The 27,974-nt window shown below is 40.9% G+C and overlaps 1 protein-coding gene across 3 annotated transcripts; it reads right to left on the bottom strand.

The window, feature by feature from the left end:
• Positions 1-27,973, bottom strand: CTTN (cortactin). Of its 3 annotated transcripts, XM_049821275.1 has the most exons (17): positions 27,886-27,973; positions 24,596-24,679; positions 24,085-24,158; positions 22,597-22,726; positions 19,150-19,260; positions 18,405-18,459; positions 17,786-17,896; positions 16,825-16,935; positions 16,106-16,216; positions 14,695-14,805; positions 12,899-12,954; positions 11,704-11,773; positions 11,051-11,199; positions 3,653-3,742; positions 3,369-3,558; positions 2,366-2,434; positions 1-1,785 (listed from the first exon to the last, which is right to left on the bottom strand). In XM_049821275.1, exons 2-17 carry the CDS (start codon positions 24,677-24,679, stop codon positions 1,649-1,651), a joined length of 1,659 nt encoding a protein of 552 aa, XP_049677232.1. In that variant the 5' UTR covers positions 27,886-27,973; the 3' UTR covers positions 1-1,648. The 3 variants fall into 3 exon arrangements, with proteins under 3 accessions (XP_049677232.1, XP_049677231.1, XP_049677233.1); XM_049821274.1 differs by lacking the exon at positions 27,886-27,973 and having other exon boundaries at positions 24,596-24,688; XM_049821276.1 differs by lacking the exons at positions 14,695-14,805; positions 27,886-27,973 and having other exon boundaries at positions 24,596-24,688.
• Position 27,974: the final 1 nt, after the last annotated feature.

The raw sequence follows: 27,974 nt of genomic DNA, 5'->3' as shown, positions 1-27,974 counted from the left end.
AATGGTTCAAAAAGTTTATTGAATATTTAATTTACAAAAATCATATCCCTATGAGGTGTTCTATGCAAAATTGGATAAAATAAACTGCATATAAAACCCAACCCTAGTAATGCAAATACAACACAGAAATGAGACCATGGAAAGGAAAAAAAATATGTATAATCATGACACACATATGACATTCATTAAGGATTGTCCCAACCATCCATGAATTGGTTCAACATGATGCCTTCTTCCTAGATACATTATACATTTTACCATTTAAAACAAGCCTTCTGTATTCCATTGGTCCAAATTTACTGTTTATAACAATTCTTTGCATTCTTTCTTTAGCTACTACACCAGTTCTGCCATTCCCATTTTGATCAGAAGGTGGAAACAGACAGTACATACATTGAACACGTGCACTATTAGATGCAACTTGCTGTCTTTGGTAGGGACCCTAAATCTGCAGCAAAGTCAGCCTTCTATAACGACAAGAATTTCAGTTTCGGTTTTGGCAAAGAACAGGTTTAATTTTGTTGTTTAGTAGAACATTACTGGCAGTTTCTGTTGAACATACAAAAAGTATAGTTGTCTCTTGCGTGGTTTAAAAATGGAGATAATTCATATGGGTTTTAATTTTAATTACTTGTATTTTAACATTCCTTGACTCAAATATGGTTATATGAAACGTTATTACTGCACAGCAGGCCATTCCTTGTAAGAATGAGGGATGTACTGCACACAGACCACAACTGCAATTCCATCCTGCCTTTTTTTTCTCCCTTTTAAAGCAATAAGACTATTCCTGCAGGTAGTCACACAGATTTGGATGCCAGTTTCCCTTTGAACAAGTAGGAATCTTGCTGAGTGACTCAACATTTGTATAGTAAGTTTTCCTGGGAAAGAGGAGGGTGAAACAAAAATAAAAACTAAAGAAATTTGGGACAATCAGTGCTAGAGTGTTTGCAGCCCTCCTCTGGGATAACATGGATAGGAGGAGCACGATTAGGAAACAAATAATTAAAAAAAACCCAACAAACAATGCAAGAGCCAAGGAACTTCACTTTGAGAGAGAAGGAAAAAGTAACCAGACTGTTTCCTCCATAACATTAATATTCCATAAATATTGGACAGTATTTGATTAACTGCCATTAGCTGCAACTTTCAAGCATTCTCTTTGCTTTTTCAAGCACTATCTGGAAAAAAAAAAATAAAATTATGCACCTCCCCAGTCCTCCCCACTCCCGCTTAGTGGAAATGCAAGTAACCTGCATAGCCATGATTTTCTTAGCTGAAAACATTTAGTGGAAGACTATCTAGACTTAAACACTAAGTAAATTTGCTCACTTATGAGTAAAACATGCAATATTACAACAGACAGCTAACTGTCCTCGAAAAGGCTTTTTATGACAATTGCTAATTTGGCAGAGAAGAAATGTTTCCAAATGCATGAAAATAATTTTAAGAGCCTTAGTGAAGAACATAGTTACAATATATTAGCGATTTCTGTGGCATAAACATTTTAAAAAGCATCAGCAAAGTATTAAATATAAAAGCAATATGTATATACCCCCTCCATCCTCAGAAAAGCATCATGATTTGTAGTGTATTAAGTCAGATTTATTGACTGGGGAATTAAGGCATAACCAGTAGACAATAGTCTCTATTGTCTCAGCTCCACATAATTCGCAGGGAACAACCCGTATCGGCCTTTGCAGACACCCCTCCACCAGCCGTCATCAATCATTTCTATGTTTGTGATGATGTCATCTGGGTCAAAGGAAATCTCGTCATCACCCGCTGGAGAGAGAGTTGAAGAGGCTCAGTATTTGCACAGGAGCAGTCTACATTGCAATCTCACCTACCAACCCACCAGCGCTAAAAATAACACAGACACCTATCACCTTCCTCTCTCCCATCAGGGCATTTGAAACAGGGCACCGGGCAATGACAATCGGAAAAGACGGATACTTTCTCATCCTCTGGAGTGACGAGGTAGTCGGTTCTTACCTACTGCATTTTGGGTGCATTTCTAACTTAGAGCAACAATTGCTACCTAACATGCTGAGAACCACTTTACTTTCTTGATCTCTCCTCAGAATTAACCAGCCATGATTTTAAACAACTATGTATGCCAAGGGTTTAACAAGAGTGTTAATACTTGCTTAAAAAAGATTCTGAAAACTCCCACCATTTCCAGAAACAGTGGCTAGCAGTTTTCAAAAGTGTCTCAATGCTATTGCAAAACCACTAAATTCCTAATCCTTCATATCTTCATTTCGTATGCTACTGTAAGAGACTACAGGATGAAAGGCAAAGGAAAAATACAGACTTATGTGTGCAGAACAAAGACAAGGATAAAAACAACAGCTTTGCTTACCAGCTTGATAATCATAAAGGGCTATGGCTGTAATTCCAAGTTCATTTTCATATTCATCATAAGCATTTTCTTTGAGAGAGAGAGAGAGGGGAGAAAAATTAAAAGCATGAAGCACGCTACCTATCACCCTGAGTTTTTCTGTGGTAGTCCCCCTTTAATTCTACGCTAACTCGCATAGGAAGCAGGGAACAAACTATGCAAGTTTTTAGCAGCGCTGACATTCCTTCTGAAATGGTTTTTTTTCCCTAAAAAAAACAGTTAAAGCCCGAGAGGAAGTGTTCACAAGTAGGCATTTAATGTAGTACAAAATAAAAACAATCAGCCTTATCACACTTTTGTAAAATGTGACAGAACAACTGAGCTCAAGATCACTGTTTAAGAGACTATTCAATACAAGCTAAGTGTGTGTGTTGGGGGACAGGGGAGAAAGGGGCCTGTTTAAAATTCCCAGGTTTTCATACCAGAGCAAGCAAGTTCATTCTTCACACCTCATTCAGTAACCAGAAGAGGTAAGAAAAACAGGAATTCAAAAGAACCTTATTCTTGCACTTTCATTAGTTTCAGACATCCTTATTCCACTCCCTTATAGGCACAGAACACATCACGTCCATTCCAAACTCCCAAGAACTGTTTACAGAATTTTTTGCTTTATAGGCCAGCACCGGCTCAACACACAAAATCTCCATCTCTGTGCCTTCTTCTCAAGTTGAGCTGCATTACAGTGTGGAAATGGTTACCCCTACATTTCTTTTTGAACTGATACCCTAGAGAGCACTGTAATTATTCCAACATCATCTCACATAAGTTAAGTAATTTCAACCTTGCTCTAGCCATACCTTAATTTCCTAATTAAAGCTTGTTGGTGGAGAATCTAAACAGTCTCATCAGACTACGACTTTAGAGAACTAGGACAGTGCGCTATCAGCACAACTATTAGTTAAGTTGTTGCCCAAGGACATAATCTTTATCTTAAAGGGCTTCATATCAGAAACAAACACTCTACCTGCTTGGTAATGGTCTCCTGCCCCTGCCACTTCATAGACCGTCTCTGGTTCATATTCTGCCTCTCGCTGACTCACTGCTTCTTGGTAGTCTGACTCTGCAGCTTTGTAGCTGGACTCTGGCTCGTGCACAGCTGAATACGCTGCACTGGAATTCTTGTAGGCAGAATCTGCTTCATAGGAAACTGCATCCTGCAGAAATACGGGTGAGGTTCATCAGAGTTTTGTAAAAAGGTCCCTAAGCTTAGGATCAAAACCCAGGTACTGAAAGAGGATTCTAACAAACCTCATAGACTGGGCTTGAGGGTGCCTTCTGCTCAGCTGGCTGTGTGGTAGGAGATGGCGGTGGAGTTTGTTTTTTGGCTTTAGCTTGTTCCTAAATTGAAGAGAAAGAAAAACTTCAGTGCAGCTTAATCACTGATGTCTTGACATTGAACAAGAAACAATCCTCCAGTAAGACAGACAGACAGCCAGCATATTCTGCAACAAATTCATGCGAGCAGGGAGCAGAAGAGAACTGGACTGGCTGGATTGTTACACCTGCCTGAAGGTTTAGACTGGCTGTGCAGTAAATCCTCAGAAATACAGCAAAGCATAGGAGAAAATAGTGAAGAAACAAAAACCACACGGTATGTATGCATACATGTGTTTAAAAACAGAGCACCCAATGTTCTTTGGCATATTTCCATAGAAGCTGCAGGGTTTCTGTGTTCAATATATTCATTCTGTTCATTAGCTGGCTGGGCCTCATGTCCCATTTTAGGGTAAGTTTAGAGAACCTGAAGCCTGCATGTTCTAATTATACAACTGATCTATTATCTTTGACGAGAAATGATCCTGCAATACCTTGCAGGTCTGCAAAACGCCTGCCAAGGCGAAAAACTGAATAGCTTAGACAAAATTAAGTCCTATATACCGACAATGAGGGGATTCAAATATTCAGAAGAGTTATATGTGGTAGAAATAAACGCAGTATTGCTATTGTATTCTGCAACACAAAGAACATGGATCTGAATCAAATGTTCTGGCACTCAAGCACTTCATGCTGTGCCATCCCACCTGTGAATCAGAGGACAAATCCACAATCATTATTAGGAAGCCAGGATACTGTAGTGCAAGAAACGCTACGTTGCTTGCATGACTTAAAAAAACCCCAAAAGCCTGTAAGCTAGCTATTTCATTTTGCCTCTCCTTACCATAGGGAAAAAGAAAACTGTGGATCTAGGGCCAAACTTTCTTCTTTATTGTAAAAAAGAAGAAAGAATACATGTTGTAGGAGACTGTGCGCTCCAGTTGTTTAGGTCCATCAAGCTATAACTCCCCAAAGGATCTTCAGGAGAAACTGTAGTCCAGAGATGAAGCAATAGGGCTCTGTTACAAAAATATTCTTCCTTTCTTTTGTTTGTCACAGCTCAGAAAAAATACATCTAACAAAGAAAGCAAAGTGTGTCTTGAGAACAGAGCCAGCTTTGAAGACAATTCAAAGCTTAGTGCTATGCTTTCTGGAAAAAATCTGTCCTGACGTGAACAGTCCTCCCCAACTTTTAACTCCTGTGCTACAGATAAAAAAGTACCAGCAGTGTGTTTATTAGAAGTCAAATCTAAGTTTGGGGACAAATTAAGTAATATCAGTCCATTAACAATGTCAAACATGACAACAGTTTGAAAAATTTGTCCTAGGTAACGGGTCTCTGCAATCCAGACTACAGTTTAGGATAGCCACAGCATAATTGCCATAAAACATTTAAATGGCACAGTCCCCCCTCAGGCTGGGTTTCTTCCACACTGAAATGCTCCTTGTGAAAGAGCATCCTGCCTTGTTCTCTAAGGTAGCAGAGGCTAGCTAAATCGAGGCAGCCGTTGATTCAAACCAGCAGTTAGAGAAGAGCTCCCTGCACGCCATTTGACTATGTGACATGTGAAAAGCAAAACAGAAAAACGATTACCAGTAAACAGGGTTCTTGAAGGAATGCAGTCCATATGTACATTCCCATTGTGGGAGTACATATGCCCACATACTTTCTTAAAGTGAGAGAACTTTCTGTCTGTGCAAGGAAGTTCACTTAAAGAAATAAAGTTCACTTAAGTCAAAGTCCGTCCCCACCCTTTACAGTATCTGTGGATGGTGTGCTTACATCCCTCCCTCCCCCTTTCACGCTCAGCTCGTGATTGAGGGGCAGTGCAGCCAGTGCCATTTCAGTTTCCCCTTAACCTCATCCTCCCTCCCTCAGTGTCTGCAGAATCACACAATTAACCATGGAGATGCTCAGCCTGGAAGAACATTAATCATCTGGTTATGGTGAAATTTAAATACCAGCTTTCAAAAAAAACTTCAGAAGTGTCCAGGCAACAGAATCTTTGATGAAGCACAAGAAAAATCAAGCATAACGGCTTGAATTTAACCCACACTTACAACAAAAATAACGGTAAAGAAAGTCAGTCATTTCTGGGGGGGGGGGGGGGGGGGGGGGGAGAGATTAAAAAAAGACATAACAGTTCAAGGACTCATGAAAACCTGTGTTACTACATTTAAACCCTTCTGGAGAGCTGTTTCCTCAGGAGGAGGAAACCTCGATGAAAAGCTGAAATGGGCAACAAAAGCCCAAATTCACCACCCTCCATCCACAGATCTTACTTAGGAGCATATGATCATTCAAAATGACTGGCAAGAAAGCTAATGGAGAAGCTGAACTTCTTTCCCCACTCAGCCCAGACTATAAAGCCATGCAACGGAAGGGAATACTAAGCAGAAAGCCTGGCTACTTTGGCAAGATACAGATGACCAGTCATCTCCTCCTTACTGGTTAAAAAAAAAAAATTATTCCAACTAGGTTGGTACAGGAATAGTCTAATGAAGAGCCATTCAGCATCCGTAGCATGAAGTGGATTATTTCAAGATTGAGACGAGTGAGACAGACAAACCGTTATACAGGTCAGACTGAGAGAACTGAAGAAGTCACTGAAAGGCAAAGGCGGCCGAGTATCAAAATGCACAGGGACAAGGAGAGCCAACAGGATGACGTCCTGCCTTACCCTAACCACAGCGCTTCGCAGCGGAGGCACCTGCAGAAATGCACGCATCAGTCCACTCAGCTAATCTCAGGGTTGTACCCGAGACCAAGCCTAGACACAAACCTCTCAAAAAGAAGCATCAATACTTTCTGTGTTAGCCATGTAATCTTTCAAAAAATTCACACGGCCACCCGAGCAGATTTCCCACTTCTCACTGAAGACTGCAAGACAGCTCATCTACCAGAGCTGAAGGACTGACACGTGTGAACTTGAGTCCTAGTCCCCACACACCTATCACTTAGGGCAACTGCTGCCTTGAAGGAACAGAGGATCTCTCCTAATATATTACACTGTCACCACTCGTAAGCAAAGCAGGAAAGCTCTGTCCTCCAAATGGACCAGATATCCAGAGCACTGGCACATAGCTGCTGCTCCTTGTGAAAATGCAACTGTGGTGCAATGAAATTACATGGTATTTTAGAATAGTATACCGATATCCCTACTTGGCAAGACAAAGGGAACATAAAGGGCATGCCCCTGGAAACATGGCTATTACCACATGAAGTACCTCCTTGCATACTGGGGAACATCAACCTGACCGTAGCAAAGGTACAGAACAAAAAACATACATAAAGTACAGAAAAGATCAATATGAGGTATCAGAGTTGTCACATGCCCTCGGAGAGAGACACTTTCATAAAGTAGTTGCCCAAATGGTGAAGGCACTAAGTTAAGGATAAAGTATCCTGGAAACCTGCAACAAGAGAACTCTTACCATCTCAGAGTTGGTAATTGCTCTGTGATAATGAGTCAAGTTCTTTACTTCAGAACATTCACTTTAAGACCCAGGTGTTCAAGGATGGACTGCACTGTTTGCAGGGACTGGTCTTTTGTAGAATCCCCTAGAAACAACCAAATCAAAGGAAGGAAGTAACAGTCCTCAGTTGAGGAGTCTCGCCTAGCAAGCACCATTAGCGTCTTGAAGATGACCTAAGAAACTTCAGACAGGTTGAGAAGTCCTAGAACCACCAGACACCTTGTCTGAGAGTGAAGAAGTAGTGATGATGGAATGGAGTTACTGCCAGGTGAAAATATGCACCTTAGAGAAAGAAATGAAAGAGCAGGATGAATGCTGAGAATGTCCATTTTCCTTTGGGACTGATACTTCTTAGCAATTCTCAGCAGTAACTGGAAGCAAGGGCTGTCCAAGGTGATCTCATGGGTGCAGAATGGCCTTATTAACAACGCAACACCTGTGATACCCATCAACCTGTATCATGGTTCTTCCTTATTTGGAGAACTGTAAAAGTATTTATTAAATTAAATCCTCCAAAGATAACAATGCTGCTTACTATAAGTCGCAAGTCCTAACATGATCCAGATCCAATGTGCTGACAGAGGAAAACAAGTGCCAAGTAAAGGGAGATCTCTTGAAGGAGGAGCGAAGCTGCACTTTCAAGAGCAATGTACACCTGAAGGTTTTCCCCAGCTTGTGTCCAAAAAGAGTATTTGTTCCCATTCTTCTTCACCCCGTGGAACAGACCCAGAGCTGAGGGACTACAGCTCTTTGACTAGAGTTGCAGTGTGGGTGGCAAGGACAAGGACAAGGACAGGGAAAGATGAGTGAAAACTCACTTTAAGGAAACAACCAGGTGCTAGACCTAGATACAGGTGATGCATAAACCCAGTGAAACATGCCAGGAAGAGTGGACAGCTGTTCAGGAACAGAGGCCAGCCTGGCAACAGCTAGAGAAGCCATGGGGCTGCCAGCTGAACAGCTACACCAGAAGAAGGTGGTGACACAGGCTGACAGCATTTTGCTGTGGCTCTGAGTCAGCAAGTGCTGAGGCATTCAACTTTTCTCAACTGAAGTGCTCCCAGAGCAACTGTACAGACTAGATGCATTTCAGCTTTACCTCTCTGAGGAGAGGCGAATCAAGTGACTTCTCCTCAAGGCAAACATTCAACTTTTCTCTATGTGGCTCAGTGCTGGAGGCTGGTGCCAATGCCGAGAAATAACACAGAGCAGTCCAAGCTGACTAACAGAGTGGCACCCTGGAGCAGGCTTGCTGACCTTATCAAATAGAAAAGACTGAATTCTCAACTTCAGCTGTTTATCTTTTCCTCTCTCAGCTTTAAGAGACTGGCAAATGCTCTGTTAAAGGTGTAACATTTTTCTCCAGGACAGTAAAGAAACCCAAATAGTGGCTGGGGGAAGGTATTAAAAGTCCACAAAGTCCACAGGGATGAAAGGCAGCATTAGAAGAAATCACTGATGGACAAAGATGAACTCCCATTCATCTTGTGATGCATGTATGCAGTGAACATATGCTCACACTGTACATCCTGAAGCCATAAGGCAAAAGAGGAGATAAGCTGAAAGAAAAAAAAAAAAAAAAACAGCAATCACTTTAGATGGAAAGACTTGATTTATCCTATAAAGCTAGAATTTCCCAGATTTCAAACAGAACTCAAAAGGAAGTTAGCATTTTTCAGAAATCAAACTATACACAAGATACATGAGCCATGCAGTTTCAGCACAGCAAAACTAGAGGGCTGTTTCAGAAGCAGTGCTGGCCCACACACCTGTGAACAGCAGACTTGAGAAGCCAACCAATGAACCCAGCAGGGGAACTGATTTGGATTAACTAGCTGTTTTATTTGTTAGGGTTAATTTTCCACTGTTGTGTGACTATACCGATGCTCTGCTGACATAAGGAATAAGGTGACTTGAGACTGCTGCCGTTAGCAGCCATGCTGGTTTAGGCCAGCTTAGTTAATGTGATGTAATGTGCAGTTTCACTACAGTGTATTTTTCTTAGTTTAGGAAGATCAAAGCTAGGTTACTGTAAGCCTACCATGCATTAGTTTTTCATACTTGTAAAACAAATTATTTACACCAACTCTAAATTTGTGATGAATTAGACCATACTGATGAAATGGGATGAACACCACAACCTGACATCCTGTAGCAGCATCCTGCTAAGGGTAAGTATCTACCACATCTGAGAAACCAGTCATTGTGTCTGCCCCATTTTTTCCTAGGCAATGGACGGAACAGATCTGAGAAACCATCTGACAGTCTTTCCTGGATTCCAGATGACTCACAGAGGATGCCGAGACAAGTTCATATGCAAGAATATTTCTTGTTGGGGTCTGCAGCTGGTGGCATGCATTGGCTCTAACAATGAAAGATACGTCTGGCGGAAAATAAAAACAAAAGAGGAGAAAGAGAGAGAGAAGTAGGAAGGAAATAGGAAAACTCCCCCATAGCCAGCCAGGAAGAACAGTGACGAGGGTCACAGACAAGGAATCTCCTCTGGGAGGGTCTCTTCAGCGTAGCAAGTGAAAATGATGAAGGTGATGAGGATGACCGTTTTTCCTGTGCATCTCCTTGAATACTATATACTTTTCATCAGGATCCACCCAGTCTCCCTACTGGTTATTCCTGCTTGGGACACTATTAGCACTAGTTGGAGCATGCTACTTCAGCATCGGTGTTACATATTGGTTGGCTCTTAAGTCTCAGTGCACATATATGGCCAAGCAGCATTTATTCAGAATTTAAGAGAGTGCTATCTCTGTGTCCTATGTTTAGTCTTCTCCAGTATAAACTATTCTCTGTAAAACAAGAGGTGAAGGAGAAGGGGGAAAGCGGGACTATTCTTACGCCAGCATCAACTGCTTGCCACTCCCTGCCATAATATCAGAGTTTACAAGTGTGAGACCATGAAATCAGAATAACAGCATGGGACCACAAGGGAAACTGCCACAGAAACTCTGGACAAACACTGCTACAGCAGCTTGTTTGAAAGGTTACACAGCTGCAGACAGCAGGCCCTCAGGATTACTGATGATAAGGCATCTCAGGCATTGTGTAATGAAGCAAATGAACAAGACACGAAGGACAAGTTACTATTAATGCGCTAGGCCTTCCATCTCAGCAGCAGAGTTTTACCAAATATGCAAATTCTATAAAGCAGATAAGATGTCGTTTCTGACTAAACATTCCCTGGAATTGTGTTGCTTATGAATAACACAGAAATCACGAAGCTTTTAACCATGCCAACGCTAAATTAATCTTCTTAATTCCCAAACTAAGATTCAGTTAATATTTGGAAGATAATTTCCCCTCATCTCATGGTTGTGTGCTATACCAAAGGGTGATACCACCTCCACCTTCCACAACACAGATTCCGAAAAAACAGCGTCACTGACTATCACCATGCTATTAAACTTCTTGGACAAGCTGTCATATAGGGCCTTTTGGAGACCACACGTCTCTCCCCTGATGAGTTCCTCTGTGCCCAAGGGAATCTGGTATTACCAGAGGCAAGAAGTACAGTAGGAAAAGGTCAGACTGCAGAGATTAGTGCTCAAGACTAGCATACATATTTTGGGATAGGCTAAATAAAAAAAACCCTATACATTATTGTTACCTTACCACTCTATCTGATGTCTGATGTACATATGGTGCATGTTGATAGATGGCTGGAATCGCAAACAGGTAAAGCACAGGTACAAACACAGGCAAACACATATATACACACAGAGGGCTTTAAAGCCTAGCTGGAAAGAAGGAAAGTCTCTTCTTAAAAGATTCTCTTTTCTCCCAGCATGGCATTGAAACACACTAGACGCGCTGCTCAAATGGGATTTGAATCTTACTGACCTCCAGTTTCCTTCGAGCCTCCTCCTGTTCTTGTTTCTCCCTGGCCATTCTTTGTGCTCTCTCAGCTTCTGCCTTCCTTCGGTCTTCCTGCTCTTTTTCCTTGGCTAGGTTTTCAAAGTTAGCTCGGATGCTGCTTGTTTTATTAGCAACTGTAACATTTAAAAAAATTAAAGTCAAATGTTGTTGTTCAAGGTTCTGTATAAAGGTAGCCTGGAATGAGTTTTTGGTACAAATTTCTGCTCTCTAAACTCACAGCCCATTCAGGAAAAGTTCTTCTATCCCTCCTCCTTCCCTTCCAAGCCCAAACCTCTTGTGCACCACATTTCTCTTATTTAAAAACCTCTAAAACACCTCCCTCCTCTCTGTCATGGTACAGTCTCCACCACTCCGCTCCCCTACTCACTCTATTCTTTACTCTGATGCTTTTTATTCCCCCTTCCTCAACTCTGACGACCCTCAAGGAAAAAAAAAAAAAAAACCAACCACAAACCAAAACTACCTCTAAAGGGAGGGAGAGAGTAGTTGGGGTTGCTAGAGACCTGCAAATACACCAGTCCCCTGTAGATGATTCTTACTCATCACTACTACATTAACAGTAATATCCTGGGCTTTTGAACATTATCCAAAGAAACTATTTGGGGCCAATGCCCTACCAGCTTCTATTGGCTTGGTCTTCTGATAAGTTGATGCTGGTTTCTCAATATCTTCAAAGGTTGCTGCATTCTATCAATAAGGAGAAAAAAAAGTACATTTAAAAAACACAAATTCATGAAGGCATTCAGACAACTTTAATCTCTGCCATTTTATTGTGATATTGCCCCACTGGCTTTTTTTTTTTTTCAGAACACCAAAAGGAAATCAGGAAGAATCAAAACCTGACAAATGGAATAATTCTTTAAGTCAAACTATGTAAGAATTAATCTTCAGGGACAGGTTTAAACACATTAAAATCCTATTAATTAAAAAAAAGGCGTTGTATGAACAGATGACTCATCAGAACTAAAAAATGAGGCAATATCCAAAACATTTATTGTGTAGCTGTTGCTGTTCTAATCCACATTATGTGGGATTTCTACCAAGGTAAAAGCATCAGTCCCCTTAAAGAAGCAGATACTGTTAAAAAAGAGGGAGTACTTTGAGAACAGTATTCAAAATACAAGGGTTTTTTGAAATGAATGGTCTTGAGTCATCCTGAAGCCACAAGTAAAAAAAAAAAAAAAATCCTACAGACTTTCAAACTCCGCTACTTTCTCACTCTTAAACATCCTACATAAAGCCGAGAGTAAATTTATTCAGTAGATAAATCTCAGTGAGGACTTTTTCATCTTTTAGTTTTTTAAATTTAAAAATGGACAGGTAGAAAGGGGGTATCAGCTGCCCTATCTTTCACTGTTATAGAATACTAAGACAAATTCTCCTAAAGGGAAGGTCCCTGATAATCAAAGTGGGCAAAGTTGGTACATATCAGACACCCGTTTTAAGCAGTCCACTAAAAGACATCCTCAAGATACAAGGCTTTAGCTAGTTGTTAGAAGACAGGACTGAAATTGTGGAATTAATGGATTTTCTCATTTCTTTTGTATAAATTTTGCTATTCATTCCCACGCTTCAGTTTTCCCTACTTAAACATGTATATACACTATACATATGTACACATGTACATGTGTGTATAAACTGGCATCAGCTCTGTGTGTATAAACTTGCTTTTTAAAGATTTAGAAAAGCACAGAACTCTACTGTTAGGCTGGAGAAGTGTCCAGATATAAAACAGCTGAACACTACAGATCTAACCAGGCTATTTTGTATCCCTACAGACTATTTAAGTCATGGCTCTTTTAAGCAACTTACCTTATCCATCCGATCTTTCTGTACACCATACTTCCCACCAAATCCTTTCGAATAATCTAAAAACAGGATAAAAAGGTTAGAGTAGGGAGTTTCTTGTCCCTCCCATCTTTCTGCCAAATGCAAAGAGCCATTTCAAATGCAAATAGCCATTTCAGCTGCATGCAGAGATACAGTGACAGCCGCCAAAGAAAATGCAACTTGTTTTTTTGATGCAGAAAGGATACATAACTGCAAGAGCCTTCAGGTACACCAGCAGATGACAGATTGTGGGCCACATGCATTCTTTGAGTAAACATTAAGCTGAGGATTGGTAAGGTATCAAGCAAGGAATAAGGGATGAGCCCTTCTAATGCATCACTTCTGTAACACAGCCTTTCACAGCACCAATTCTTAGCCCTCTGCAGTAATCATATAACCTAAGCCATTTTGCTTTGCTCAAAGGAGCGATATCCAGTCTTCGGTGACCACAGAGGTGTTTTTTTTCCTCTTTAACTTGGTAAATTCTATGAATGGCAGGAAAATATAACAAATTTCTCATTCCAGTGGATTTGTTCATGATACCCAACTGACAAACATTAAAGTCATTGGTAATAACCCCTGCTCTACACATAGAAAGGGGCAATTCCACAAGACAGCATGGGCCTGCAACAACTCACCACCACAGAAATGGGGTGAACACGCTATTCCATACCACCCCTGAGCTGCACACTCTTTCTCTCACCTGACGCTGACTCTAGCACTTGTTCTACTCCAAAATCAGTTTAACTCACTAGCGGCATTAACAAGAAAAACAACAGACCAACCCTGACAAGAGCAGCTTTCTGCTCTTTCTAGTGAGTTGTACTCAGAGAAATGTCTGACGAGCACCAGAGCCAGCGTGACAGAAGCAGCAAGAGTGTGTGGCTGGAAAAACACCTCCTTCTGGTGGCAGTGAGCTGTAGGAACATGCCCTTAGACTCTGCAGAAGGACAGGCTTTCCTATCAGTCCCTGGAATACAATTACAATTACTCCTCCTCCTCTCAGCCCCAAAACTGCTTGGGTTCCCTAACCAGCTATTTTAGTGTTTGTACTTGGGCTCTGCTAAGGCATATCTGACACTCTAAAAGTTTGAATTTGTGTCACTGTAGCATAGAAAAATATTGACTATCAGAATGAACAACCTCATTTTCTTCAGCTTTGTATGTATTTTCAGCCAGAATAAATATACTACACTTACATTTTCCTGATCCAGACTTCTCACTTTAAGATAACGGAAAACCAGGAATTCATGGTTTGTACCCCAACTATTTCACAATGAATAAAGAGAGTATTATAACAGTATTTGCTCACCCAAGAACCACAAACATTCCCTACTTCTTGTTTTAAAGACTACAATCATTTTAAAATGATCTTGCCATAACCCATTGCTTGTTAATGGTTACATGCATGGTCCTTATCTGATTATTTTTCCACCAATTTACCCAGGCAAAACTTCACATTTGGAGTCTAAAACTGGTAAGCACGACGTCATTAACATCATACTACTAATAATGTTATTATTACACTGTATGTATAGCTATTAACTACACGCATAATGTTGCAGAGCTTTTAACTAAACATTGGTTATCTGCTTCCTGAATACAGGCTCCCTTTATGTAACATTTTAAGAATAAAATGGAAGAACATTGCTAGATCATGTAGGAATAGAAGCGCAAGAAAGTGTCTGCACATTACTAGCATCAATCTACTCAGAAACTATTTAAGACTGTGTGAGAAGTGGCTGCACTGTTAAGAAAGTAACAAGTGAAAACGGTGCCTTGTTGAGATTCATGCTTGGCTAGTTTCTCCTTGTAATCAAACCCCACAGCAGATGGGTCCTGCCTTTCTGTCTGTACACCAAATTTCCCTCCGAAACCACTCTTATAGTCTGAAAAAGCCATATGTAATAAATTAAAATGGAGGAAAATAAAGAAGTTTAGTCAGAGACACTCAAAATAATTTTTGCAGTATTTCTCAATTACCAATAATTTTGGATGGTGAAAAAAAATATCTCAATACACTTTCGATAAGACTAAATTCAAAAGATGTTGCCACTTGAGATTAAAAAGAGGTCAACATGATTTGTCAGACATAAGAACACCATTCTGAAGTCACAGAAAAAAGCACTTTTCAACATTTTTCATACATACTGCATAATGCACTTGCATTTGATCAACTTTATGAACACAAACACACGCATAATATGTTCACCAAAACAAAACAACATACAAAAGGATACAAGAGAATAAACTGAGCTCCTTCATCAGCGTGGTTAACATTTGTACACCAGAGATCTGACTTTTAAAGAGGTGTTAAGACAGGGCCCACAGAGACTATCCTCCAGATATTCCTGCACAATACTGTTTAAAGGAAGAAGGAATAGTCCTGCTGCCGCACAGCTTGAGGAAAAAAAGCTCTCAGCTAAGAGCTATGACCATTCCCTACAGCTGCCTTAGAACAGCCATTTGAATATATGGTATAAAATGAGGGCACAAAAAAAACCCCAACAACAACAACAACAAAAAAAACCAAAACAAACAAAAAAACCAAACCACTTCCAGTAATCCTCTCACAACAAATCTGCTGAAGCATCCAACAGAACAATATTCTGAGGATCACTTTTAATTTCTTTAATTAAAAAAAGAAAAAAAATAATTAATTTAATTTCTTTAAGTTAAGAGTGGTGACAGGCAGAGGGCTGGGGAGCAATCGTTATTTTGCAACTTTTCTTCTGGGTACCAGTATTTCATAGGAATAGGTACCTCACAGGCAATGAGAAAGGACAGCATTAGAAATTAGATTTCCCCTGCATGAAAATAGGGGTATACTTAACAGAAACCAGAAAAAGGAGATTATTTGTGGAATGTACAAAGAAATTGCTAATTTGTGGTCTGCACAACTCAACTGAAAAAGGAAAAAAAAAAATCCAGGCTACCGGCAGACTCATAAAGCCTCTCCAGTGAGAACTTACCACTAAGTCTGAACTTTCAGGTACTCGGTATCACATGTGTTAAACCTGCTTTGCAGACACCAATACACAGCAACCATTCAAACACAGAAAAAGGAGACTCATGTCAGCTACTATAAGGCTGTGGCCAAAGATACTGGGGAGGAGGGTTCACACAGGCAAGAGAAAAGTCAAAAGGGGGGAAGTCAGAAAGAATGCAAAGAATTGTGAACTGATATACCTTTCTGGGATTCGTGCAGCTGCACTTTCTCCTGGTGATCCCAGCCAAGTGCACATTTGTCTTGTCTGTCTGTCTGCACACCAAATTTGCCTCCAAACCCCTTTACATAATCTGTATGCATGAAGTTTCAGAAAACATTATTGCAGTTTATGACTTTAAACAGTACTTAATAAAAAACCAGTAACATGTTATGGGATAAGCTGCCCTGTCATTAATGATACTATCTTTCACTCTTTTTTTCCCTTGCTACACTATTTCAACAGAGGGGAAGGATACTGATTCAGTAACTCTAGGATCACGATGCAAGGAAGCATCACAAATACAGTGAAGGTTACAGCATACAGACTCAATAATATTCAAAGATTTGAAGAATCTGATGCACTTTCAACCTAAAGCCATATAACACACAAATATATGCGCAACGTAGATATATAAATAATGAAGGACTTGATACTGCCTCTGAATACCATAGATCTGTGCAATTACACATTTATTTCAATAACATCAATACAGACAGAAGGCCCCTTGGAAATCAGATTGTGAAACTCAGGGATAGTTTACAATGCCTTCTGTTTCCTTAAGGGAAACAAAAATCTGCATACACAAAGGGCAAACACACATTTACCACAAAAAAAAAAAAACCCAAACAATTTTTTTTCTTCCCAAGTTTAAAAGGCTGATTGATTTGAACTAGTATTTTTAAATAAGATAATAAAAACCTTTCTGTGATTCATGTTTTTCCGTTTTGCCTTGATATTCAAAGCCAACAGCACTTTTGTCCACTTTGTCCTTGTCAACACCATATTTACCACCAAAGCCCTTGGAATAATCTAGAGATAAGAGTGAAGAATTTTGTTTGTAAGTGTTCAATAACAAAATATTACCTTGAAAAATTTTGACCTGCTAATGTTACATTGCATATTAAAAGCGGCACTGACATCCCCAATTAATCTTGATACCAGACACTGAAGTCATAAATTCTTCAGAATACATTCTCTCAGGATGGAAAACAAAATAGCATCATATGTAGTTCAACTGCTGGGCAATATCTGCTACTTGACTCCTTGATAAAATTCTTGAGACACTTAGAGCAAAGTGAACTTCAAAAACCATGTCAGCAACAGCCTGGATGCTTTTAAACAAACACTCCCTTTTTCTCTTTAGCATTTCTAGAGTGCAAACATTTCTTTGAGATAAACAGAAAACAGATGGCAAAAATGTCAAAATTTTTCAATAAAATGGTCGATTTTTGATCAGATATGCCTGGAAACCTGATTAGCAACACAATATTAACTCTAAACACTACTAACTCTGATAAATGTTTTAATCTACAAACAGCTGATTCTTCCAGAAACACTTCTCTGTTGTGGTTAAACTGCTTACAGTCTCAGTACTTTAATCTACAGCTTTTCAAAAGAAGTTGCAAAAAACCTCCAGAAAAACCTACGTGCCCTGCTTCCAAAGTAGTGGCAGTTGGATCATCAGTTAAAACCAGTCAGACCTATGTTTTAGGTTTCTTTTTCAGAAGTCAAAGTTTTCAGCAACGTAAATTTTATTCAGTGTTAACTTTCAGCAGGTTAGAAGTGCAACAGATGTAAAAAATTAGTATTTTACAATACTGCCTATCTTGAATGCCTACTACATCAGAGTACAAACTCACCAACACGTGTGTCTACTCACCCTTCTGTGACTCATGTTTCTCAGTTTTACCCTGGTAATCAAACCCCACCGCACTCTTGTCCACTCTGTCAGCCTGTACTCCATATTTTCCACCAAAACCACTTGAGTAGTCTGCATTGAGAGTAAAGCACAATAAAAATGAAATTAAGAAGCTTTTAATGGAAACATCCTATCCTAGCAATTGAGGGGGGGAAAAAAAAAAGTTATTTCAGAACTGAAATACTACTCTTTAGCAAACAAAATTAAGTTTAATTTTAAACACAAAAAAACACAAGAAAATAAGACAGGCAACAGTCCCATAGTTTATGATGGTTCCTCTTAATTGCCTGATTTCCACCAGGGTGCAAAACAGCAAAAAACAACTCTCACTCTTTCTAAAATGTCCCTGAACCTCACTTTTAAAAGAAAAGTAAGACTCACAGCGACACTCATGAAATTGCTTTGAAATTCATTTTTTCATCTTCTCTTCCACCCAAACCCCTCAACACTTGATTCAATGAGAATGTCATGTGGAGGCCTCACTAAACAAGGTCTTTTACAAACAGTAAAAGAATAGAGATCTGTTCTATTATTTATAAAAATGTGTGTGTCTATAGAGGCAACCACCTCACCACTTTACCTTTTTGGGAGGCATGCTTCTCAGTTTTCCCCTGATATTCAAACCCAACAGCTGACTGGAAGAGAAATAAAAATGCATGAGTGACAAAGAGTTAGATATTAGTAGAAAAACTGCGTGCACTTCAGTGGACAAACAGCAAGGGAAGTTCCTGTGTCTTTCCATACTGCTCTAACCTTCTTGATCAGGAGCATAAATACCTACTTAACTTACAGGCCATATTCATTTACATGGGAATTTGGTACATATATTCATAGCAAGGGTTTTGTCATCCCTTGCCAAAGCAAATTGTACCAGCAACATACTCTAGTCTTGCCAGGTTCAGCAATTCAGTACAACAGAAATTTAGCATTTCCATGCAGGGGTTGTTACACACTCTTGGAACAGGATGCGAATTATCCTGCCCAGTAGCTCATGTTGTGGTACAGGTCAAACCATCCCCAAACCCCTCCTTCTGCAGCATTCACGCTGATTTTATTCTCAAAGAGCACAGCCTGACTAAAAGGCAGATCTTAACATCCCTTTTCAGTTTTCTTTTCAACTCATCTCGATTTCCCATAAGGTCTTTTTTCTATTTTGCTTTAAATAGAAATTTATCTCCGTAACAGTCAGTGTTAGTTTACTGCTAAACTTCAAATACAGCAGGAAGAGCAGGCCACACCAGCATTTTAAGGTATTGGAATTTTTCAGTTGTACGTACAAAACTCGACTACTGCGAGAAGCTGCAGTACGAGATGAAATTGCTTACCTGGTCAACTCTATCGGTTTGTACTCCAAACTTGCCACCAAACCCTTTCACCGAATCCACTTGGGAGCAATGTTTAGAAAGTTTGGATTGATACTCATGTCCAACAGCTGACTAAAAGAAATTGGAAAATTCAGAAACAGCCAGCAGTTCTATACAATTCTGCATGTAAGAGAAGACACTACACCAAGTAACTTGAGGATAAGCTTCATTACAAACACATATCACCACCACTCTTCCTGTTGAAACTAACTTCCCTGGAAATTGCTGCTCCCTTGAGAAGTCTTTACAAGACTATCGCCATGCTACCAATACAGCCTAGGCAAGGCAAGTGCCAAGAAAGAGTCTGACAGCAATGACTGTAGTACACTCTTGTTTTCATTCCTGTGTTTTTCAAGTAAAAATCCAGAAAGATATAGACAGTCTTGATGGTGTTCATGCAGAATTTAAAATAAGGATTAGTTCCAGATAAAATACACAGCCTTGTATTCAGGTACATAGCTACAGATCTGTTTTAGCTAATATTAGACTGCAACCAAGTACAACTACAGCTAGGTTTTCCATTGACATTCTTTTAGGGAGGCACCCTGATCTTCTGCATAAATCAAAATTAGGCATCTTCTCTCTATACTTTCTCCTCGCTGGCAAAACAGCATCGCAACATGAAGCAGTGCATCCACATCAAGACAGAGCTCCCCATGCCAAAGGCATCCCAGCCCTGCAGTCTCCAATTTGACCCTGTCCCTGGAAATCAAGCTGAACACAGCAAATCAAGGTGCAGTTTACATCGCACTGTCACTGGCTTCAGGTAAGACACAAGAATATGTAATTACACACCTGAAAGTACATCCAGATAGCATTTGCTAGTGTTACACTAATCTAGTGCTAGAACACCATTCTAGATCCTGGAATTGATGCTAGAGCCTAGCACCCTGAGGGGTGCTACATAATAAAATACAAATGGTTTTTTCTTGTCCAGTGCCAAAACTGAGCGCTGGCCAGAGCAACTTGCAATTTGCCACTTTAATCTAACATTTGAGTCTGTTGCTCAAACGCGTACAATTCCTCCCAGAGGCAGAAAGACCCTATAACCTGCTGCACACAGCCGTGTCCAGACTGAGAGGCTGCACCCTGTGATAAGCACCTCTCCTGACTCGACACGGCCAGTTCCAGCACTGGTCCCTGTGCTGTGGTTGCAGCAGCACACCCTCCAAGCAGCTGCCCCAAGCTCCGACCTTTGAGGAATGAGAAACTGCTTCTCTTGTACCAGTATCAGACAGCTGGACCAAGGTGAATTAAGTTGAGGACACAAGGCGTCTAGAAACCATAAGTAACTTGGCTTTTACAGTGTCTGCCATCCCCCCCCCCCCCCTTTTTTTTTTTTTTTTTTTTTTTTTTTTTTTTTTTTTACACAGGTGCTTGGGGGGAACAGTCCCAGCACTCAGGAAAGCAAAACATTACTGCACATAATGGCTGAAGTAATTGTCAGGTAACAGAATGAGGATGTCAATAATAGGACACTACCTTAACTGATAAGCAATATAAAAGCTGCTTTCTTTTCCTGACTGAAACAGTCATACTCTTGTTCATTTTGCAGGTGTTCTGTAGCAGAATAACTGTTAAATGTGATGGAAAAGGCTCCCACTTCCCTTTCTTCTTCCTGTTACCTATTACATTTATGGAAGACATGAAGCTCTGAAAATTCTAGGTTTTATGTGCTTTTACGTGATCTCTCTTCTGCTATACCAACTGAGGTAGGTAAGGTTTAAGCATGTTGTTTTTCTTTATGTGGTACCAGAACTTTCTGCATTTCATCAAATACCAAGCATTACAACATACCCCTTTTTAGAAAAGACTTAGAAAAAGATTTTTCTTGGAAATCTGTATTTCAGAGTAAATTACCCTCATAGTTCCTCAGCACAATACTCTGTCACATTTTAAATTAGTTATGTAGGTCTGGCATACAGAATGATGTAACTGTTCATTTTAAGTCAGCATCAAGGTTTTGTCCTAAATGCAGCAAAAACCTGTACCATGACAACGCTGCAGTGACACTCATTTACTTCAGGTGAGTCAAGCCTTAATACTAGCACACCTGTGCAGAGCCACAAATACTTGTGGAGGAGAGATCTCAATGATAAGGTTTTAGAACTATAATTATAAGGAAGAAAGCTTTATTAAAAAAATAAATTATGAACATCTCAGGCTACCAGTATCACTCAGATGGGCATGACCATCATGTTTTTCCTGATGATTAATTCTGGCCTACAGGAAACAGTACTCCTTTTTTTTTCCCCCCTCTCTTTTTTCCCACAGACACAGGTGAGGGATAAACTGCTGACAAGAGAGCTACGCAGCTGCAGACCAGGCCTAATGGTTGAATCTGCTCAGCAATTCCTTTCCCAGATTCAAAGGTTAGGTTAGCCTATTTCAAGGCCCATTGAGAATTATACAGCAATTTACTCTGGAAGATGGGAATCCAGCAAAAATTTAAGGCTGCCAAATTACTAGAAACCCAGAAAGTGAAGAAAGTAAGAAAATAAAATCATTCTTATTCAGGAAACAGTTTGGCTCTTATTTGAACAGAGTAAATGAAAGAAACTAGCCAGAAGTTCATATGCCTGACTAATTATCACATGGCTAATGGAATTACCTTAAGAATTATCATTTATTTTGTTAATAGTGTAACTTAAAACAGCCATCAAGTCCTTATGTAAAACACTACCACCTGACTGAAGTAAAATGATTTTTTAAATACCTGGATTACTTGTCACTGTTCATAGTTCACCACTGTTTAAGAGAGCTGCCCTCTAATTTAAAAGCAGCAGCACACCCTTTTTTTCATTCTTTGGCAACCTCTGTATGCATAGAAGAGCTGGCACAGCATTGAAATAAATAAAAAAAATACTGGATTTATTCATGTATGAAGTACTTTGTTAATTTAGAAATATACGTTTAGAAACTTGAATCTTGACTCCAGGGTAATCCACTCAGGACATAAGCATGCAGACTTGCTCCAAAGACAGAGCAAGCATCAAACAAAAACATGTGGGGCCACTGCACATCTCAGAACTTCTTCTCATCATTTACAGATTCCAATTTTACCACCTGAAACACTTGTTCCTGATTCTTCAAGTGCTTTAGTTCAGTTTTTTCTGTAGGAGCATCTTGATTTAATTAGGGAACAGAGCACAATGGACTGACAGATTTGGGTAGTAGTGGTCACAAGTGCCCTTGTTAAAGCACTGTAAGAGTGATGCTTCTGCCTTCAAAATGAGCCACTGCTGTACATAGCTTATGCCATGATCTGAGCTTCTAGGTGTCCGAACCTAGCAAAGTTGCAACAACTTTGCACCTTTGAGAAGCTTAACTTGCACATACAGTTGTGCTGGCCAGAGGCAAGGCAAGGCACGGCTTATAATATCATCCCAGGAAAGCATTCATACTTACTTTATCCATGCGATCTTGTTCAACACCAAATTTCCCTCCGTAGCCATGGGAAGCTTTTGGTCCCGTTTCAAGCTCCTTCTCTTTAAGGTTCTGGTGTTCTTGGAATACGTTTTCTCTCAGCTGATGAATACTTCAAAGACAGATAATTAAGCAGCAAGTTTCACTACGAAATTTTCAGACAATAACTTCAAAAAGATGCAAAATAAAAAGATGATAAAAATACCATCTTAATTAAAAGTTGGACAACTTGTATTTTTCAAGCCCTTCCTGTTTTTTCAGTGCGCAAAGCACTTCATCATATTCTGAGAAACAGAATTTATTCCACTGTGAAACACTGTCTAAAGTAATAAAAAATTGTTGGTTTTAAGACTAACATGGAAGGGTATTTTGCTATCTGAACAATCAAATACCTAGAATTTACAAGTGCCTGAAACATATTTTCTTCTCCTGTCCTAATTTAAGTTCTTTCCAACGCTTTCTATTTAGATGGCAAGTTTTCAGAATAGGGATCATCTCTTATCATACAGTCCCTATGGTAACAGGACTCTAATTCTGAGCATTCTGGACACAACCGTAATGCAAGATAAGGATGCAAGGAGACATGCACCTCCTCTTCCCCAAGTGTTCCCTTGCAATATGCAGAGATTGAATTTACGGTAGTCCAGGCCACATAGAAGGATAAACTAAAATGGTAATCTGTACCTTAGAACACTTCCCACCTGAGTTTAAAGCTTCCTCAGGCGTAATACAGCCAGTAGGCGTCCCCACTGCACTCCAAATAGGGCAGAATAAAATTGATCCCTGAAGTAAGCCACATAGTTTAGTCTCTCTCCGTTTGCAACACTGATGACATTTATTCTTAGCTTTATACCACGAGGGTTGATGCCCCAGAAATACACAAGCAAAACCAAAATAAACATCACAATCACAGACTTCCTAAAACTACTTTAAAGTCAAGTCTTAGGCACTTTTCATAACAAGTACAAGATTCAGATGGATTGTTTCTGTCTCACATAGCCCTTCATGATGTGTTCATTTGCTTTTCTGCCAGAGAGCTCGATTTGTTACTTTGCCAGAATTTTCATGAGTTTGGTAGCAGTTTTCTAAACAAAGCCTAAGAATTAAGGGACCAAATGTATCTTTAAAGTACCAAACTGGAGCTGCTCAGATCACCCAACACAAACTTCTCCTCTGGCAGTATTGGCTCTTGCACCAAAACAGAACAAAGAAACTTTCCAGACACAAAGAGGCAGGAAAAGTAACAGTTCCAGTTACAAAGAAAGATTTAAGAGTCCCTACACCATAGTTCTGATCTTAATTTTAGATCTGAAGATGCTGACATATTTGAAAGACCAGCAATCTGGCAAATAATCAATCTTCTACAGACACTCTTGTTTTAATTATGAAGATACAAGTAACCGAGAGCATGAGTTGATTAGGTCGCCTGGGATTGTGACTATTAATAAATTTAAAAGAGAGCTGCTTTACTTGATGTGCTCTTGATGGCCAGATCCTTTCACAGTTTTAGCTCCCCAGCGCTGCTCTTTCTCACTTACATCGTTCTGTGAAGGACACACACAAAAAGAGTTAAAAACCCAAAGATTTCACTAGTTATTTGCACTTTACAGTTCATAGCAAAACCCTTCAGCAGTCGGCGAGGTCAGAAGAGTTAGAAAAGCAGTTAATACCACCCTTGCTTCTCTTCTGCTGTGAGCCCTGTGCTTTGTCCCCTGCTGAAATGCACAGAGCACAGGTTCAGCCCCAAGAGGCTTCTGCTTCTTGATGCAAATCTCTTCCATGCAACTTCCCTGCAGTACCCAGCCAAGACAAGGTAGTTTTGTTCATCGCTCACAGGCACAGAACGCTTAATTCTCTCTCCTTCCAGGAATATGCTCCTATCAGTTTATTTTGCTGAGATATAGCCCCCGTCCTGAAGAATTACTCTTTAATACGTTACGTAAGACACTTCTGCCAAATCAGTAAAATTCAAAAGCCATACCACAAAATCAGGGTCTGTCTCCCAGTCATCGGCTCCGTCATCCTGATTGACAGAAATGGTGTGGCCTGCAGTAGCCTTCCACATCTGCAACATCATCAGAAGAAGCACCGTCACACTCCAGTTACGTGTCAAGTCATTTTATATTACGTATAAGCTGATGGAGACAGAATCCAAAATTCCCAATACAGTATGCTATTTAACCACATAAACAGAAGCTATATTTGCAGTGAAAGCAGATTTGACCATTGGCGCTCAGGCTGTCTTCTCAAGCTGGTTTGAAAACCCCTTTTAGTTTTCTTATTGGCACTGCAAAAAGGTTAGGAGCAATCACTGACATAATTTCAAAGAGAACAAGGAAGTCTTTCCTTGCCCAAATTAATATGTCTTTTCTTCATTTGCTGCACTGAAAGACTTCTCTTCAAACAGGTCTCCAAACCAACATCCACTTCCGAAGACTGTTGCTAATTCTAGATTCAATGCATATATTTAAGGCACAGGAATAGTTGGTTTTTTCCCAGCCGTTACTAATGATGAGCATAATATTGTTTATTAGGCAGCATAACCTACGTGTTTCCTCTGTTGTGCAATGAGTTTCAGCATTATGAAAGAAATCCAAACAACTGGAAGAATTTGCATGCAATCTAGACATTAGTCCACCTGCCTGCAACAACAGAGTACAAGAGCTACTGCGTTTCTCAGATAATCGCTTCTGAAATATGTAAGCAAACTCACGTATCTTGTCTGACTTTCAGGAGAAACGGAGGATGAGTGCTGGAGTACTGACAGCAGGAAGCAAAACTCATAAAAAAGGAAGCAATAACATCTAGAAACAACATTCAACACTTTTAAGTGGCTAATGATTTTGGGCATCTCACTTTCTGGAAACCTTATCCCCTGTGGAGTATCAAGTTGGACACTTTTAATTAACACTTTGGAACATGACTAGTGAGCAGAATACCTGACCTGCCTGGTGATAGTGGCTGTATTTTATACCCTTTATTCTAGGTAAATCAAAACAAATAAATTCTAAAAAGCAAAACAAAACAACAAAAAAAGTTTTCTGCTCTCCCGGCTTTTTCAGGTACACGAGTCACCGGAAGGACTTATTTTGTTCATCACTATTCCACTAGAGTTCAGTTCTTTAACACACCATCATTCTGTCCGCTTACCTTTATATTTCTAATTAAGGATAGATTATAAGGATGATTATCATGGACTATTTCATTCACACAAGCATAATCCAGAAAGCTCCCTTTTAAATGAGTAACTAATAACCCATAGGTCAAGTGCACAGAAGAAAAAAAAAAACACTGCTTGCTCTACAGCCTGACGGAATAAGCTGATGAGCCAGTTTTACAGAACATTTCAGAAATTTCAGGACTTGCAACAAGAATGAGAGCAACTGAAAAATTGATTGTCAAACACCAAGGTAGCAAATGACAGAGTGGCCTAGAAGGAGGGTGTAACAGCAGAGCAGATGACATCCTGACAAAGTAGTAGAACGCTTCCCCTTCTGCTTCTTAGGTGTCCCATCTCCAAATTCCTATGGCAATTAAGGAACTAGCATTTATTAAATTACTTACTATCCAGAAAACTTATCAGACTACATATTTATAATAAAAACCATCGGAAAGCGGAACCAAACCAGCTCAATAATGAAACTCAACGTGGGGTCCAAGTTCTAACTTTGTAACCAAACACAAACCCACAGTCATTCCTAAGAGGGACAGCTTGTATCCCTCCCTCCATGCTCCACCACGCTGCGTGCTGTGCGAGTCTTTTAGAAATGGAATTCAGGTGACAAGAGCTGAAGTGCAGGTAAACGTGCACATGGTTAGTCTATATATTTCATGCAAAACACAGCTTTTTTTCTCCAAGTACTTGGTTCGTACATTCCCTTGACTGTTTTGTTTTGTGGATTCAGCTGTGCTAGGACATTTAAAAGAACAAACCCTAGATCCTTAAGTCCAGATTTCTTTGCTTCCTCCTCAAACTCTCACAAATGATAATGAAGGAAAGAGGGATTTCACATGCACACCGTTACAAAACCCAGAATCCACCACGTTTCTTCCTAAATCACGCACATAAATGCCAACATCCTTCCACGTCTCAACCCTGCATTCTATAAAGCGAATTACAAAAAGGACCAAAGCAGCCTAGTAACGAGGGACCTCAGTCAAGACCTCCGATTGCTGGTGGGGAGCAAACAGGAATAAGCCTGGTTTCCGCAGCAGCTTGTTATTCTAGCATCTCTTCCAAAGCAGAACGTGGAGAAATATGATCTATTTGTGAGTCACTGACTCACATGGTCAAATTTCTTAAGGAAAAAAGAAAACGCTACGGTTCAAATGCAAGCTGAGGCTAAATATATGCTTTGAATTTAGCCGGCCAGCTTTGCTCTTCACGGCTGTTATGACTAATCAGCAGTCACAGCATCCTACCCGGCACCTTCAGCGGCACCCTGGGGAAGTCCCCTCTTCCCCAGGCCCCACGGACAAACTCCTGGAAGGAACAAAGAGGGATGCCAACGCTTCGGACCCAGTCGCAGCACTGCGGGCACAGGGAACGGAGCAGCAGCTCTAGGCCTACGCCGAGGCTCGACGGCAGCGCCAGGCGCTCATCCCGGCCCTGGCTACCTGCTGGGGACCCGCGGTCGCCCCGGCAGCTTGCCGTTCCCCCTTGGCAGCACCCTGAGGGCAACCGGGGGAAAAGGGCTTTGAGGGAGCCTCCTGTCTGTCTTCCCTGAGGGGGTGAGGGTGATCTCAAGCCCGACCTTCGGAGGCCATGGCGCGGCTCACCCCGTTCTCCCCTCACCGCCGCTGCCTTCTCCCACCCTCCCCGGAGTCCTACAGCAGAAGCTTTTCCTTCTTTCAAGTTCCCAGCTCTGGGGCCTTTGAGCTACTGGCAGCTTCAGAGAGTTTAAAATTTAAAAAAAAAAAAAAAAAAAAAATTTAAGAAAAAGTGAGTCAACGTAAAAGCTCGGCCTTTCACCAGCCCACCGGGGAGGGCAGCGCCCTCCGGCCCCCTCACAGAGCTCGGCGGGAAGAGGGGCCGGGGGGAGAAACCCTTCACGGCCCCGCACGGCGGACGGGCCTGCGGGTAGAGCCCACACACTCCCCCCCCAGCCCGGCCCGACCCCGGGGACACCCCCCCGGGCTTCCACAGCCCTCCCGCCGCCCCGGCCCCAACAAAGCCGGCCGGCCCCGCCGGGGTTCCCCCGTTCCAACCAGCGACCAAAACGGGCCGGGGCCGGAGGGAGCTTCCCCCCGACCCCGACCCGCCGCGCTTACGCTGCCGCCCGCCGCCTCCTCCTCCTCCTCCCCGCCGGTGCTTCCCGGGCTGGTCCTGCTGCAATTTCCGCTTCTCCCGAGCTCCCACT

This window comes from Accipiter gentilis, chromosome 17 (genome assembly GCF_929443795.1).
Source record: "Accipiter gentilis chromosome 17, bAccGen1.1, whole genome shotgun sequence".
Taxonomy (NCBI): domain Eukaryota; kingdom Metazoa; phylum Chordata; class Aves; order Accipitriformes; family Accipitridae; genus Astur; species Astur gentilis.
Note: the sequence above shows the minus strand (reverse complement) of the source record. Positions and strands in the feature narration are given on the sequence as shown.

Bases quoted from the DNA above. Each gene is read 5' to 3' on its own strand.
- CTTN (XM_049821274.1), bottom strand. From the start codon at position 24,688: ATGTTGCAGATGTGGAAGGCTACTGCAGGCCACACCATTTCTGTCAAT. The intron at 22,727-24,084 runs GTAAAGCAGCTC...CTGTCTTTGAAG, and splicing joins GGCCATCAAGAGCACATCAA to TATTCATCAGCTGAGAGAAA. The intron at 3,743-11,050 runs GTCAGTAAGATT...TCTTCAATTTAG, and splicing joins AGGCTCGAAGGAAACTGGAG to GAACAAGCTAAAGCCAAAAA.